The 15481-nt window shown below is 40.1% G+C and overlaps 1 protein-coding gene across 2 annotated transcripts in view; it reads left to right on the plus strand.

Moving 5' to 3' along the window:
- Positions 1-331: 331 nt before the first annotated feature.
- LOC102297852 (MORN repeat-containing protein 4) overlaps positions 332-15481 on the plus strand; it is a 36074-nt gene continuing 20924 nt past the window's right edge. Inside the window, exons 1-3 of one of the 2 annotated variants that reach the window (XM_005939963.3) lie at positions 332-986; positions 2008-2079; positions 14382-14496. In XM_005939963.3, coding sequence (XP_005940025.1) covers positions 2013-2079; positions 14382-14496 — 182 coding nt within the window. In that variant the 5' untranslated portion in view covers positions 332-986; positions 2008-2012. Of the gene's footprint in view, positions 987-2004; positions 2080-14381; positions 14497-15481 lie in introns of both variants that reach the window. The other variant, XM_005939962.3, reaches the window with a different exon arrangement.

Consider the following 15481-nt stretch of genomic DNA (forward strand, 5'->3'; position numbering starts at 1 on the left):
ATGCACAGTTTGAATTAGTTTGTATCTTAACAGGCACTGTGTACTTCATGCTTCTGAGATTAAGGCAGGTCTATTGCCCTGTCTCTCTAACTTGTCTAAATTGTGCAGAAATTGACTAAAATTTCAGAACAAATTTCATCTCACACTTTGTGCAGAATATAAATTGGGCTCTTCCATTTTGCCTTCTATAGCCATAACAGCTTCATATACCCAAAACACATGTTTGGCTCAGCATTATATGTCTAGAGTTTGAAGGCTTGATAATTGTATTCTTTATTCTATTAGGCTAATATTGATAAATGATAATCAGTTTCTAATCACACCTGCTTCATTGTTGGCCATGACTAATTAATATTCAATAGCGGGTTAATCCTAGCCCCGGTTTCCCCTCAGGGAAACGAAAATGAGGTTAGCGGAGTTTTGCTTCATTTGGGTCACCTTGATTGTTTTTCTTTTCTTCTTCTTATTAGCTTTGAATCTACATCACCTCATTTAGCAAACCCTCGTCACCTAGCGCAGCTGTTTTAAGGCATAAAGAAAACAATAAATCAAGTCCCATAAAACTTGCCAAAACGCGGGTCTAATAACCAAATTGAAACATGAAATGACAGGGTATCATTAAGGAGAACCCCGCTGCCGTTTTATAATCCTACAGAGACGCCGGGCAGCACATAAAAACCGACAAGGGCAAATGCTTTAACGGAGCAGCACTCCGGCTAATTAAGTCGTTGAACCCGTTGCCCTCGACAAAGATGTCTCCTGCTGAGGGCTGGCCGGAGCAGAAGAGCAACCAATAAAAGGACACGTTGAGTCGAGGTGACACAAAGGTAGCCAATCGTATAGCGGTGCTTTAGAGCGACGCTGAGGCAGCTCTACCAGGAAACAAACAGCTACGAAAAAAAGGCTAAATAGTCGCTATCCTCCTATTGCTCTCTTGTTTTCAGCGATGTAGAGAAAAGAGGCTGAGCTACTCTTAAATAAAACAGGTAAAATTTTTATTTTTTTGTCTCCAGGCCCGCTCACCGTGTGAATGCGTGTGTGTTTTGGAGGCTGACAGCGTCATGCCGGCAGGATGAAAGGGATTAGGGCGCCGTTACTGTGGCAACATTAGATGGAGGGATACGCACACCTCCTCCCGTCTGCTGACAGCTGCCTGTTGGCATTGAACAATTAGCCTGTTTTGCTTAATAAACGGACCTTGGGTGTTTTCTCTTTTATGGAGTCGGCCAAATGTTTCTTTGATGCTCCTTTCAGCGGCCGTTTGTCTACATACTCATTTTGAAGCAGCAAAAAGAAAATAGCATGCCACTGAGAACCACAATAAACACAGCCGTGTAGTAGTGTTTGAGTAAAATTAGAGTTATAATAATATAGCTACATTAAACACTACCAGTAGACAAATAATACCTCTTATCACAGCAAAGAAATCCAAAAATATAACAGGTATATAACAGGTAACAGAGTATAACAGCTGATATAACCGGTCACTTTTAACAGCAAATTAGCCTATTGTACAACTATAGTCTTGTTCAGGATTTCGGAACTTACATTTACTTTAGATCTCTAAGCGGTAACCATCAGTTAACCCACACAGTGTAAGCAGAGAAGCCACAAAATGTGCAGTGTGAGTTAATGTATCAAACATGTTTAGCAAAAATAACACTTTTGTCATCTCGCACGGAAATCTCATATTTGAAATCAGATGTTCATTATTTACATAGGAGTGTAAAGTTAAGGTTTCCACAGATTTTTAGCCAGCAGTGATTGAGCATTGAGCAGGTTTCTAATAGTGGGGGCAGTTGTGCATGTGTAGTTTTCCTGTCTGCATAATCTGAGTTTGATTGCCCTGCAGGCTGGCTGCAGTATTCAAATGCTAGCAATTAACCCATGGTAGACTGAGAGGTGGTAGTATTATTTAATAAACTCCCAGCTCAGTGTGTATCAGAATGCCAAAACTACAGTTGCAAAGCTCCTGATAATGTTTCTTTGTGTCATGTGTGGCAGCAGGACCCATGACCCTGACACGAGGATCCTTTACTTACTCCAACGGCGAGGAGTACCACGGGGAATGGAAAGAAGGCAAGACCCACCTGCTCAGTCACCCACCCATCCTCCACCACTGACTACATTTCATGAACAGCACAAGTGTTGTTATAATGTGATTAAGACTGATGCTCAGGCAGGGGAAGAACCAAATAATAATATGATAATGCTCGTAATAATTATATACATAATCTGCAGTAACATATGTGGCGTGCTTGACTTATGCCCTATTCAGAATAACAGACATCTATTCTGACATCTTACCAGCACAGAGACATTTCTTGATTCTACACACTGTACAGTTGTACAGTGATATCGCTACCATCAATTTTAAGAGAGTCCAAAATCAAGGGGACCAATTTTCCCACGTGTGGATATCTTGAAAACATCCCTTGGAAATTGCTAGCTTTTGTTTCTAAGTGAAACACTGCTGTCAGGTAAAGGAGGAACATTACCTTTTTCAATCATTTAATCAATAAAAATATTAACAGATGTTACATGCTTCTGTGGGGAAAGTAAGTACACCTTTAGCCTCAGAAGCTTATCTGGCTCCCTTTAGCAGAAATAACTTCTTGTAGGCGTTTTGCATAATAGTACATCAGTCTCTGACATCAGCTTGCTGAAATATTTGACCATTCTTCAGTGTGAAATTCCTTCAGTTGCAAGATGCTTGAGGCTTTTATTGCATGCACTGCCTGTTCACCCCACCCCCCCCCCCCCCCCACACACACACACACACACACATTTCGATAGGATCCACAGCATATTTTTCTTACAGCGGAATTTATTTAATTTAGAGCAGTTTTTAAAAAAATGCATTCACACCCTTTTTCTGAATGTCAAAGGAACAGCAGGCTGAAGATGCAAGAAGTTTAAATTACACAGGTTTCACTTGTCTGTCCCCAAGGAGGTTGTTAACATTGCCTGATGCAAATTTTATGCATCTCAATGTATGATAAAGGTATGAATGTAATTATTTTTTTAATGTGAATGATATGCTATTTTCTAAATCAAAATTATGGTAATAACTTAAAATGCATGTGTTATTTGTTAAATCACATTATATTTATATACAATAGCATCAAAAGTACTTCCGTGGGATGTATAGAAACTTTATTTTGTTGGTAGAATACAAGAACAGAATTCAAAATATAGTAATTCAAGAAAAAAAAGTAAATTATAGAACTAGCGTGTTGAAAAAAAGTAGCACACGACTTAAAAGTGAAAATCTTGTGGTGGTAAGGAAACAGAAAAAACAGAAAGAAAGAAAGAAAATGTGTCTCTAGTTTGATAATCAGTTGGAGCCTCCACTCCAGCATTCATGTGCTTGTAGAAAGGCTGAACAGTGTGACATAATCGAGCACTCCCTCCAGTTCACTTTTTAAACTGTAAAGCACTGCACCATCAAAGAAACCATGACAACCCAACAATAATCAGAGCCTTCAGCAGTTCAGGGTAACTTTCCAACCCCTGTGCCTTACCACTGTGAAGCATTTTACTGTCTAAGTGATGTCCTGTGGAGGCACAGTGCTGCACAAAGGTTTAAGCCTCTTTAGATATTTATAGTCATGGTAAAAAGAAAGTACACCCTCTTTCATTTCTAAGATTTTACATATCAGGACATAATAAAAGTCATCTGGTTCTTCGGTGAATGAACTACAAAACATACCATATTTTACTGTGACACCATTTCTGTAAAAAACTAAGCCACAATGCAGAAGCAGTGTATGGAAACCTTAGGTATGCTCCATGATTCAGTAGCTTATAGAACTCCCCTTACCACCAATAACTTGAGGTAATCATTTTCTGTATAACTTTATGAGGCTGTCACATCATTGTGTGGATTTTGAGTCAATGACTGAAAAGTCGTGTAGCTGCAAAACAAACTCAAATCATCATCTCTCCACCACCATGCTGGTAGGAATGGGGAATGAGTACTGGTTCTTGTAAAGAACCAGTTCAGTTCCTTTGGAATTGTTGGTCTGCTTGCCTATCGATCTCGTTTATCGGTTCCACTTGCACTTGCTGTACAATCAGCTGATTTTAGTTCGTGTGCCAGAGGAGGAAAAAGGTGGTGCAGTCTACACCACCTATATGAACATAATTTTTATTTTTATTGCACAAAAGTACGAGAGCTTGATGGTTAAGTTAAAACTGCACCCAGAACTGAAAGAAATGCATTATGCTGTTAACACAACTTTGATGGTTTACAAGCATGCTAAGTATCTGCAGTGATATTTCAGCATCTACAAATGTGGCAAGTTTTTAAAAGATGCTTTAAACAACTTACATTATAAACTGTGCAAAGTTTTATCTACAGTTAGTGTTGTTATGTTAAAGGTAAATTAAATCACACCAAATATTCAGTTTTGAATTTTTGTTTAAAAATCTTACAGCACTTTGAACCTTATAGTGTTACCTTCGTAGTTACAGTACTGTATAAGTGTGTTTACATATGAACTGCAGCCCAAAACTTGTACCTGGAATTAGAGCTGGGCGATATGAGATTTTTTCATATCACGATGTGTTTTTTTCATTTCAGGCGATAACGATATCTATCACGATATAAGCCAAATAACTATATTTGTAAGATTTAAATGTGCCGTTGCTCACAAGTAAAATGTGAAATAATCAGCAGCTTGTTTTTATTTAAATATTTATTTCCCATAATAAGTTCAACAGGGTAGATGTACTTAAGGAACATGAGACTTTTTCAGATAAATAAAGGCAAATATTGCAAACTACACAAAAGGCAGCCGCTAAAGCGTTTAAGTTTCAAAATAGAACAAACGAAACAGACTAAATTGTCAATTCCACTTAGAAACAAAATATTAATTCTAAAAATAAATCTTAGTTTGTTTTACAGAAGAACAGACAAAACTGACTAACTTTTGTCAATATCAAATAAACTGAGAACTAAAAGGAAATTCTCAATCTCTCCTTGTTGTATAGCTTAGCTTTTCAAACAGTTTTAACAGTTACTTTAGTCTGACAAAAGCCGAATGACGAATTAGCGCTTCCAGTCAGAGACTGAGGCTACGTCCACACGTACACGGGTATTTTTGAAAACGGAGATTTTCCGTTTTCGTTTTAAAAAATAATCCCGTCCACACATAAAGGCAGAAATGAAGGAAAACGCTGCTATGAACATGCCAAAGCAGCAGGTGGCGCTAGATTCCTAACCGTGCAGAAATGTTGGCCAATCAGAAGTCTAGAAGCCTCGGTGGGAAAAAGTAAACAAAGCTGGGGCATAGAAGCAGAACCGAGTCGTATGTGTGGACGGACAGTAACTGTGTGTATATGTAAGCATTTAAACACTGCAGAGAGTAGAATTAACAGTATTGTAGAAATTCATTTCACCGAAACAATAACGTGGCGCACAGTGTGACGCATGCACCAGTTTATTGTATTTCCAGACTTGCTTTCGGCACAATTTACAGTGCACGCTACTCTGTTTTTTGTCAGACTTGAAATAGCCGAAATACCTTCACACTACGGAACTTCTATGGCTCTTCCGTTCGACAATCTCTCCGGCATTGGAACCATCATCTGTTTTCTCTTCGGTCACGCTCGGTTGATTTTTCTAGTCGGCACACTCATTTCCTCCATTACCCGCTGGCTGCTTCCCAAACAAACACACGTGCGGCTTGGCACTTGTGCTGTACGTAACAAGTCACGCGACGTGACGCTGCGGCTGTGATTGGTTCGGCTCTGCGCTACTTAATTTGGATTGGCTGACCTTTTTTTTTTTTTTTTTTAGGAGGACAAGAGCGGCGAGGTCTATCGCGATAGCTTAATTTCTCTATCGAGTAAAAGTTATATCGCGATACATATCGTTATCGTTCTATCGCCCAGCTCTACCTGAATGCATCATACAAATCCCATGATTAAGCCTGTGACAGTAAGCCCAGATAGCTTTCAGGTAAATTCTTAGCCTCTTAGTGGGCATCACATGTCAGGCCTCTCGCACGCCCCTGGTCAAAACAGTATTTTCAGTAGCAAGAACACGATTGAAGTAAGATAAGATAAGATAAAACTTTATTAATCCCTCGGGTGGGTTCCTCTGGGAATTCGGTTTCCAAAAAGCACAGCACCGACAGAAGTTACAGATTACAGAATATTATATATATATCACACATATATAAATACAGAGACATATATAAATAAAATATACAAAGGGGATAAATAGAATAAATAGGAATAAAAATAAAAATACAAGTGAATTGCACATTTCAAGATAGTCTATTGCACCGTTGACTATTAACAAAAGTATTGCACAAAAGGTATTGCACAGTGAGGTGAAGAGGCACTACAGCTTAGTTGTTCCCCCCTCCTTTGTCCTCCTGTTTCCCCTCCCTCTCCCCTCCAGAGAGGAGTTAAACAGTCTGATGGCGTGTGGGACAAAGGAGTTTTTAAGTCTGTTAGTTCTTGTCTTTGGGAGAAGCAACCTGTCACTGAACAGACTCTTCTGGTTGTTAATGGCCGTGTGCAGAGGATGCCTGGCATTGTCCATAATGTCCAGCAGTTTCTTTAATGTCCTTTTCTCTGCCACTGTCACCAGAGTGTCCAGCTTCATGCCGACCACAGAGCAGCCTTCCTGATCAGTTTCTCCAGCCTGGATGAGTCCTTCTTTGCTGTGCTGCTCCCCCAGCACACCACAGCATAGAAAAGTACTCCAGCAACCACCGACTGGTAAAACATCCTCAGGAGCTTCCTGCAGATGTTAAAAGACCTCAGCCTCCTGAGGAAGTACAGTCGGCTTTGGGCTTTTTTATACAGGTGCTCTGTGTTGCATGACCAGTCCAGTTTATTGTCCACCCACAGCCCGAGGTACTTGTACTTGTTGACCACCTCCACCTCCTCCCCCTCTATCTGAACCGGCAGTGGACCTTCTCTGGACCTCCCGAAGTCCACAACCAGTTCCTTAGTCTTTGAGGTGTTGAGTTGCAGGTGGTTTGTGTGACTCCATGCGACAAAGTTCCTCACCAGACTTCTGTACTCCTCTTCCTGATCATCCCAGATACACCCCATGATGGCTGTGTCATCTGCAAACTTCTGAATATGGCATAATTCAGAGTTGTAGCAGAAGTCAGAGGTGTACAGGGTGAAGAGAAGAGGGGACAGCACAGTTCCCTGTGGTGCTCTTGTGCTGCTGACCACAGTGTCAGACGTGATGTCCTTCAGCCTGACGTACTGTGGCCTGTCGGTGAGGTAGTCGGAGATCCAAGCGTCCAGGCAGGGGTCCACCTCCATCCTGTTCAGTTTTTCCTGAAGCATACAGGTCCAGATGGTATTAAAGGCACTGGAAAAGTCAACAAACAGGATCCTGACTGTGCCTTTTCCCCCATCCAGGTGTGAGTGGGCTCTATGTAGTAGTAGGAAGTACAGGATGGCATCCTCCACTCCGACATCCGCCTTGTATGTGAACTGTAGTGGGTCCTGGGCATGTTGTACCTGTGGTCGGAGGAGGTTGAGGAAGAGCCGCTCTAGAGTCTTCATAAGATGTGACGTCAGTGCCACCAGTCGGAAGTCATTCAGCTCATTGGGCCGGTTCCTTTTGGGGAAGTGAACCATCTCATGCTGTGTGCTATATGGGAAAAAGAACAAAGTAGACAATATCCAACCCCCGATTCTTCTGAAACTGCTTCAAGTTCAGGTGTCATAATTGTTTATGCCTTTCCTCACATATTTGAGTTTAGTCATACCTAGGCCCCATGAGTATCTTATTTAAAGAAAAACTCCCTTTCCAGGCTTGTATCCTAAATAAGACTCTGCTTGTCGCTGATCTGGGCTACCACCCTAGCTGTCCATCTAAAAAGTTCCCAGTGTGACATAAACACAGAATGGTAAATGGCCTGTATTTGTATTCACTTATTCCCTAAGGACCCCAAAGCACTTTACACTACATTCAGTCATCCACCCATTCACACACTGGTGACAGCAAGCTACATTGTAGCCACACCTGCCCTGAGGCACACTGACAGAGCCGATTACCGGCGCCACCGGGCCCTCTGACCACCACCAGTAGGCAACGGGTGAAGTGTTTTGCCCAAGGACACAACGACCAAGACTGTCGGAGCCGGGGCTCGAACCGGCAACCTTCCGATTACAAGACGAGCTGCCAACTCTTGAGCCACGATCGCCCCGCCCGAATGGGTACTACTTCCTTACAGTCATTACAGTAATGGATGAACAAATGAAACGTGTAGCTACAGAGCAGGTGTTCATTGAGTTTGGGTGTTCAATAAGCTCATAAATGCATTAATCTGTTACTCCTGCTGGATTTCCTGCATTGCATTTTATCGTCTCACTGGCTTCTTAAACAACACCCCACCGCCACCACCACAGCCCCATGTGCTGTTCTAATGCATTGTTGTTTTCAGTTTGAATCCCCCCCTGAGAATACCTATTAGCTTAAATGGATAATAGGGATGTCAGTAAAATATGATAAAAGAAAGTTAACTCCAGCAGCTTTTAATTAATGTGGGATTTCATGTCAGAATGGAGAGTCTGGAAAGAAGTGGGTGTACTGTAAGTGAGTCACAACAGCAAAAGTACTTTTGAAATGAACCTGCACTCTCACCCAAACAGATTGTATCTAATAGGGGAAAAACACAGAAAAAGGTGTCAAGCTAAAGTCAGTAAGTAATCTACACACATATGCACATATGGACCATCTGGTGCCAGTGAGCCTGCAGAGACAGGATATCACACTACCTAAACCAGCACTTGTACTATAACAAAAACAGTCAGACAACCTTTAGGGCAAGGTTAAACAAAGAACAAAAGTTTGGCACTGAAGTGTGCATGAGGCTGCGGGAGGAAACATATGTTCTCCGTATGATTAGCAATAAACTGTTAAACTGGTTTTGGCTGTGATGCACTGATATGCTCGGGTTTTAGTAAACAGCAGGGGTGGATTAAAAAAATTTTTTTAGCTCAGACATTTCAAAGTGAGAAAAAATTAGTTCACTAATAGACGGAGTGCTGCGTTGGCAAGAACTGCTCGGATTTCTTCCAGACATTTTATTTACATGTATATCTAAGTATATATTCAATATGAATCTTCAAAAAGAGGGCAGCAGCAGCTGATTCTGTAAAAAAAGAAAAAAGTTCTACTCCTTTGGAGCAGGGACCTCGTATGTGTTATATACGGTTTGGGGTTTGTTACCAAAATAAGTTAATGTATTACACATTATTTTTCCTTTCTTTGAAGAAATGTCCCTATCCTAGTGAGTAACACATCAACGAGATCTTCCTTTTAATGTTTAAGTACAAACACAAAGTTGAAAGCAAAGCTGAAAACCAGCCCAAAAGAGCACTCCGCAGCGATCAGCATAGAGATCGCTGTTTCTACTGTGGAAACAGGTTTGTAGGATTACAATTCTACAAGCCAGCTCTGATTTGGTTACCTGTTGAAAATCAGGCTCTGGCTCCTTGGCCAGTGTCAGCATCCACTCAGCTTTAAAATCACTGGTTTGGCACACAGTCTATGCAACTGACCTGTTATTAGCAGCTGTCCTGGGTGCAGTTTGTTCTTTATTATCACATTTCATTTGTCTTTTCATGTAACACAAATTCAGGTGTCCATTTTTGAGATTATATACATTGTAGATGAATTTTCCTTCTTCCACCGCAGAAACTAAATTTAGTTGATTGTAGCGCCAGCATGCAGGAAAAAAAAGGCATGTGTTATGACTTTTTTTCTATTTGCCTAATGTGCAGATAATTGAAGAACCATTATAATGCAAGTAGTAATGTAATTACTGAATTTAGTATAGCAATATGTTACATTACTGCATTATAGAAAGTTGCATCCATAATTAATGTGTGAGCCCAAAGCTCAGGCTCCAGACAACTCAAAACACTACAATTTCAGACATTTTTTTCTACTATTTAATATATATGATGTCACAGAGAGGATATTCCTAATATGGTCAACTCAGCTAAAACTGTAAGCACAGGAGGGCCATCTAGCTGCTGTTGAAACTTTCTATCTGTGAGTGCCAGCCAATGCGAATAAAGTTGTCTAAATGGGAGGAGCTAAAACAGCTTAGATAAATAGACAGTGAATGAAATGTAGGGCTGCACCAAGGCCCAGTATAGGATAAATAAGGATTATCTGAGCTGTAAATCCTGAAAATCTACTCTACTGGAAGGCAAGAATTGAAAAAATATTTAATTTTTGCCCAAGCTAGTTTGTTCTTCTTAGAACTTCTCGAGTGTTAAATCACTTCAGTTTCTGTTCACTTTTAAAAACATAGTTAATATTAAAGTTAATATTTACAACACAGATTGTGATGAAAATCATGTAGTCATGGTCACAAGGTCCACATTCTTTTTTAGCTTCAGATTCAAAAACATATTGCAAAATATAAGAGGAATGGTCACCCTTGACCTTTCGACCCCTTATCTGTAGTAAAATATTACCTTGCACCTTGTTTTTATTGATATTTCTACTATACCCAAAGCATCTCGTTCTTATCTTCAGCATAAACCAGATGAAGATAGTACCTTTACCAATGTTACATAAACAGACTTCATATACACTTTGCGCATTCTATTTATTTTAACTCGAAAATTTCTATTAACCCTGCTGAATTGGTGCAATAGGATGAAATTGGGTTTTGATCGCCGTGTTGTCATAAACACAGACTGATGCACGTTGCGCATCCTGTCTCTGCGTCCATGCATGCAAAGTCACTGTTTGCACACAAACATGTAGGTGTGTGTCAGACAGAGGTCTACGGTGTCACATGAATAATTCAGCGGTGCGCTGGTTGAACATAGGCCCGGGAGCTATCAGGTTACAGGAAGTAGGTTGGGTGCATCCACAACACAACAGCCAAGGCACAGCCAGAAGCCATTTACTACTGTACTTTGCCCATGTGGTCATTTAACATCTATGCATTACCGCTATTGATTGACATAAAAGCCGGACAAATTCAGCTAAACCGTAATTAGCTGGAGACCATGACCCAACATAAGATTGGAGAAAGGCGTTACAAAGAAGCTGAACAGCAGATTAGAGTCTGGAGGGATCAAATTGGAGGAGACAGAGGAAATTACTGTCCCTTGCCGCAGCTGATAATCTGTACCTTCATTTTAAAAAAAAAAGAAAGAAAAGAAACCTTCATAATGGTCAGCAAAACACTGACACTGCTACCACTCAATTTCATTCTATAACACAGCTGTTGAAATTCTTGGTGGGAGATGCTGCTGTTGGCACACCGCAGCCTCTTTGACACCTAACAGATTGTTATATTTCAGCGGCTAGTCTGTGAAATTTCTGCCTCACTCGCTTGTCAAGGTTCATGGAGGCTGAAGAGTTGGATTTAAACTACTGCTGGCCGTCTTCTGTATTCATACTGTTTGCTTTACGATCTCCAGCTAATACACGCACACACACACCAACATATATATATACATATTTTGAAAATCGAATGCAGAGCTCCAGATTTAGTTTCAGCCAAATCTCCTCTCCAAATCTCCCATGAAAACCCTGCTAAGATTAGGCAGAGAGCAGCACTTTAAGCAGGCCTGACAGATGGACTGCCCAATTTACCCATGAGCTGTGAGTAAGGGACAACACTCACTAGCCCCACCCCTGCCAACAGTTCGTTTCCCCTTCAATATATGAAGCCCCCAATCTTCCACTCTTCTCTCCACTCCACCAGTTTCTTGCCACTTGAGCTCCCATTAAATCTTCTTCCTCTGCCATGAGCATACCGGGACCTCCTCTGCCCGTGTCCAACTGTGTCTCACATCCAGTTATTCTGCTAATTCCCGCTGGGCTTGCTAATAGAGGTTGGCAGGGAGAAATGCTCACTCCTTTTCCCTCCATTTCTTCATCGACTGCCATCCTCCTGATGCTGGAAATTAGTCTGAGAATTAGAGGGAAAATTGGGTCTCACCTCTCAGGGAACATTTTAAGAGGTGAAAAATGAAAGCTAGCAGCTCACCTTTTTGTCTGCTCACACCAATTATGAATCTCCCAATCTGCTAACTCCAAAATCTAATTAAAGTATAATAACACATCTGCCATCTCTCTCGCTCTCTCTCTCTTTTCTTCACTCAGTGACTTCTACTGAAAACTATACAGGTACCAGTCAGGTTTTGAGTCTTCAGTGTTGCATAGTGCAAAGGGTCTGAATGCTTTTAATTCATATTTTTGTTTTGTGTAAGATAATTCAGACCAAGTGCATAAATACTTAAAGAAAACAGTGAATATAAAGCAGCGACTGTGCCAAAAAATCAGAGGAGTTTCATGTTATTCTATAAACAGTTTTAAAACAGTAGTTGTGAACAAATGCAGTACTATTTGCTGAGATGCTGCCTCAGCATTTTAATTTAGGAAAAAAAATACATTTTTGTTGTTGCATTTATTTAAACAAATTGGATACATAGTGTTTTGATTAGTGTATAGACATGACAGTTCTATCAATCTAATTCCTTTCATTAACGTTTGGATTTAAAGTAAATGCCATAGAGCTAAAAGATGGGCACAGCCACTATGAGATTACCATTTGGTTTCTGGACTCTCTTTTCAAGTTTCAGTGCATTTGGGGCATTTTTTTGTTGTTGTTTTTTTTTTTTTTGAGAAGTGACCATATTTGGATGAGAATAACTATGTGCAACAAGGCAATGATGTTTAACATTCCAAAATCTTCCTCTTTTTACACACAGCAGAGAAAATCAGTAAATGGCCTGTATTTATATAGCGCTTTACTAGTCCCTAAGGACCCCAAAGTGCTTTACACATCCAGTCATCCACCCATTCACACACTGGTGATGGCAAGCTACATTGTAGCCACAGCCACCCTGGGGCGCACTGACAGAGGTGAGGCTGCTGAACACTGGCGCCACCGGGCCCTCTGACCACCACCAGTAGGCAACGGGTAAAGTGTCTTGCCCAAGGACACAACGACCGAGACTGTCGGAGCCGGGGCTCGAACCGGCAACCTTCTGATTCCAAGACGAACTCCCAACTCTTGAGCCACGATCGCCACAAAATGTTTTTGCATTTAAAAAAGAAATTTGAAGCAGGTGTAAATGTAAAAATCTTATATAAATCTTATATTTAAAATTGATACATAAGGATATGCATAAAACCATATTACATTAGGGCAGCAACTTTTGAAGTTTGATATGGATTCTTTGCAACAATATTTGAACAATATTTGAACAGACAAACACAACACTGAGAAATTCTAGCTACAGGTATCAGGACAGCATCCATGTGCCAGGTCATGAGGTCCCCCATTTTCCATCACCGCTTATTTTCATTCAAGAACAGATTATTGTGGAATGTGTGATAGAAAATGTTAAATATCTATGTCTACTCATTTGAAAATATGAAATTTAATTTAGGTCTTTCTTTAGAGGAAACAAAACATTCGTCTTGACCTGGGTCTTCATGTGCAGAAGTCAAGCTTATATCTGTGCAAACCAGTGTTTTACAAATGAACCAATATCCTGTTAAGGCCACTATGTTTAACAGCCAGAACTGTGAAGATATGAGTGAAACTATGCTGTTTTTGTTCCACGGTGGAAGTTCATGGTCATGCTTTTCCTTTAATCCTGTCTGTCATGGTTCCACTTATTCATTTCTTTAGTTAAAGAAATGTCATCTTCTCTCAATTATAAGAGAGAATACAGGATGATATAAACACACGCGATACAATCAGCTCATGTAGGTGGTATGAGCCCTTAATTGTCCTGTTTTCAGGGATAAAAGGACCTTTCAATATCTGTGTCTGTGACCTCTTAGTAACATCCTTTCACACTGATTTTGTTTTCTATCCTTGAGGAAGGAAGCATGGCCTGAAGGTTTGTGTGCCATTTCATACATTGTAGCATTCATTCATAAACAAATTGGAAGCTCTTAGAAGACCAACAAACTCACTCATTTATGAAAAAGCTTTCAGTTTTCTATTCTGTTTTAATTCATAGACGCTTAGTTAAGCCTTCCTAAATGCATTTTAGTTGTGAGGTTGGAAGAGGGCATCAATGAGCCCTGTTTGGTTCTTTTTCAACAAACCTAAAACCATAGCTCATGACCATGAACCTCCTGGTGGTGCAAAGAGTTAATCCCGAGAGCGTTTTATTAGTATATTTAACTTCAAGTAGGAGATGTAAGGGGCGAAATTTGTGCAAAAGTGTGTAGTAATCAGTGGGCATTTCAAATACTTTTAGCTGTTTGTTTTTTTTGTTTGGAGGTTTTTTTGTGTGGTTTATGTGATTTTGTAAAAAAAACCCAAAAAAAACCCTCTCTGCTCGTGTCTTAGATTTTTATTTTGCTGGAAGTGATTAGTGAGGTGATTTTTATCCTCTTGCAGGTCTCCGTCATGGCCTGGGTCAGTTGACCTTCAGCGATGGGACGTGCTACACTGGACAGTTTGAAAATGGCCTCTTCAATGGTTGTGGGGTGCTGGTCTTTCCTGACGGCTCCAGGTTTGTCAGTCACTTTTTACACACTCTGGTTGTTAAACCTTGAAACTCTGCACCTGAAAATTTAAAACCTGCAAATAAGTATGTCGTACAGGAGATACAACCCCAGCCTCCTCCTGAATGAAACCTGTCTGATTTGTTCCTTCATTATTTCTGTCATGTAAATAATGTACATAATGCTTGTGCTGGTTTTCAGCTTTATTTCCATACGAAATAATCAATGTGAGAAAGTTATACGACAGTAGAAGAGTACAACAGTATCTCAACAGTCTAACTTTGGTGGTACATGTGACTAAAAAAGCTTCTGCACAGAGCTGAAAGAAGGATAGATTTTGTTTCTCTCTCTGCTTCTGTTGATTAAAAATATCCAATCATAAAGACATCGAGAACAAGCAGCTAAATGAAGCATGATGAGCACTGCTGTGAGGAAAGGACTGTCACACACAAAAGCTGAGGTGAAAAATCAATGAGAAGATATTCTAGTGCAGACCTACTCTGTACTGTTACCTGTCTCGCTCTCCGTCCTACAGAGGACAATATCAAGAAATCTGCAAACATTTGTGTTGTTTTAGGAGTTTTCAAAAGTCAGTTACAGGACATGGGTACAATAAACAACAAAGATATTTATTTTTCTTTCTTTGAAGAAGGCCCAAAGGCAGACATAACAAAGTGAGGAGATTGTTCATCTTGGCACGCCACTGAGTCAAGCGCACCCGCCCTGGACGCATTGTTTATTTTCATTACCAACATTGTATTGCCAAATTAAATCTATTGATACAACTGGGACCTCCCCTACGTTTGCTGTACGTTCACACACCTTGTAGAACAGTTTAGTGTGGAAAAAGTAGTGAAGGTGGAGCTGAAAAGCTGAGCCAGAAAAATAATATCTAATAATAATAATATATATTATATACATATATATATATATGTATACATACATATACATATATATAAAATATATGTATATTTTATACATATATATGTATAT

This window comes from Haplochromis burtoni, unplaced genomic scaffold (genome assembly GCF_018398535.1).
Source record: "Haplochromis burtoni strain Fernald_Lab_line unplaced genomic scaffold, NCSU_Asbu1 Contig_269, whole genome shotgun sequence".
In the NCBI taxonomy this organism is placed as follows: Eukaryota; Metazoa; Chordata; class Actinopteri; order Cichliformes; family Cichlidae; genus Haplochromis; species Haplochromis burtoni.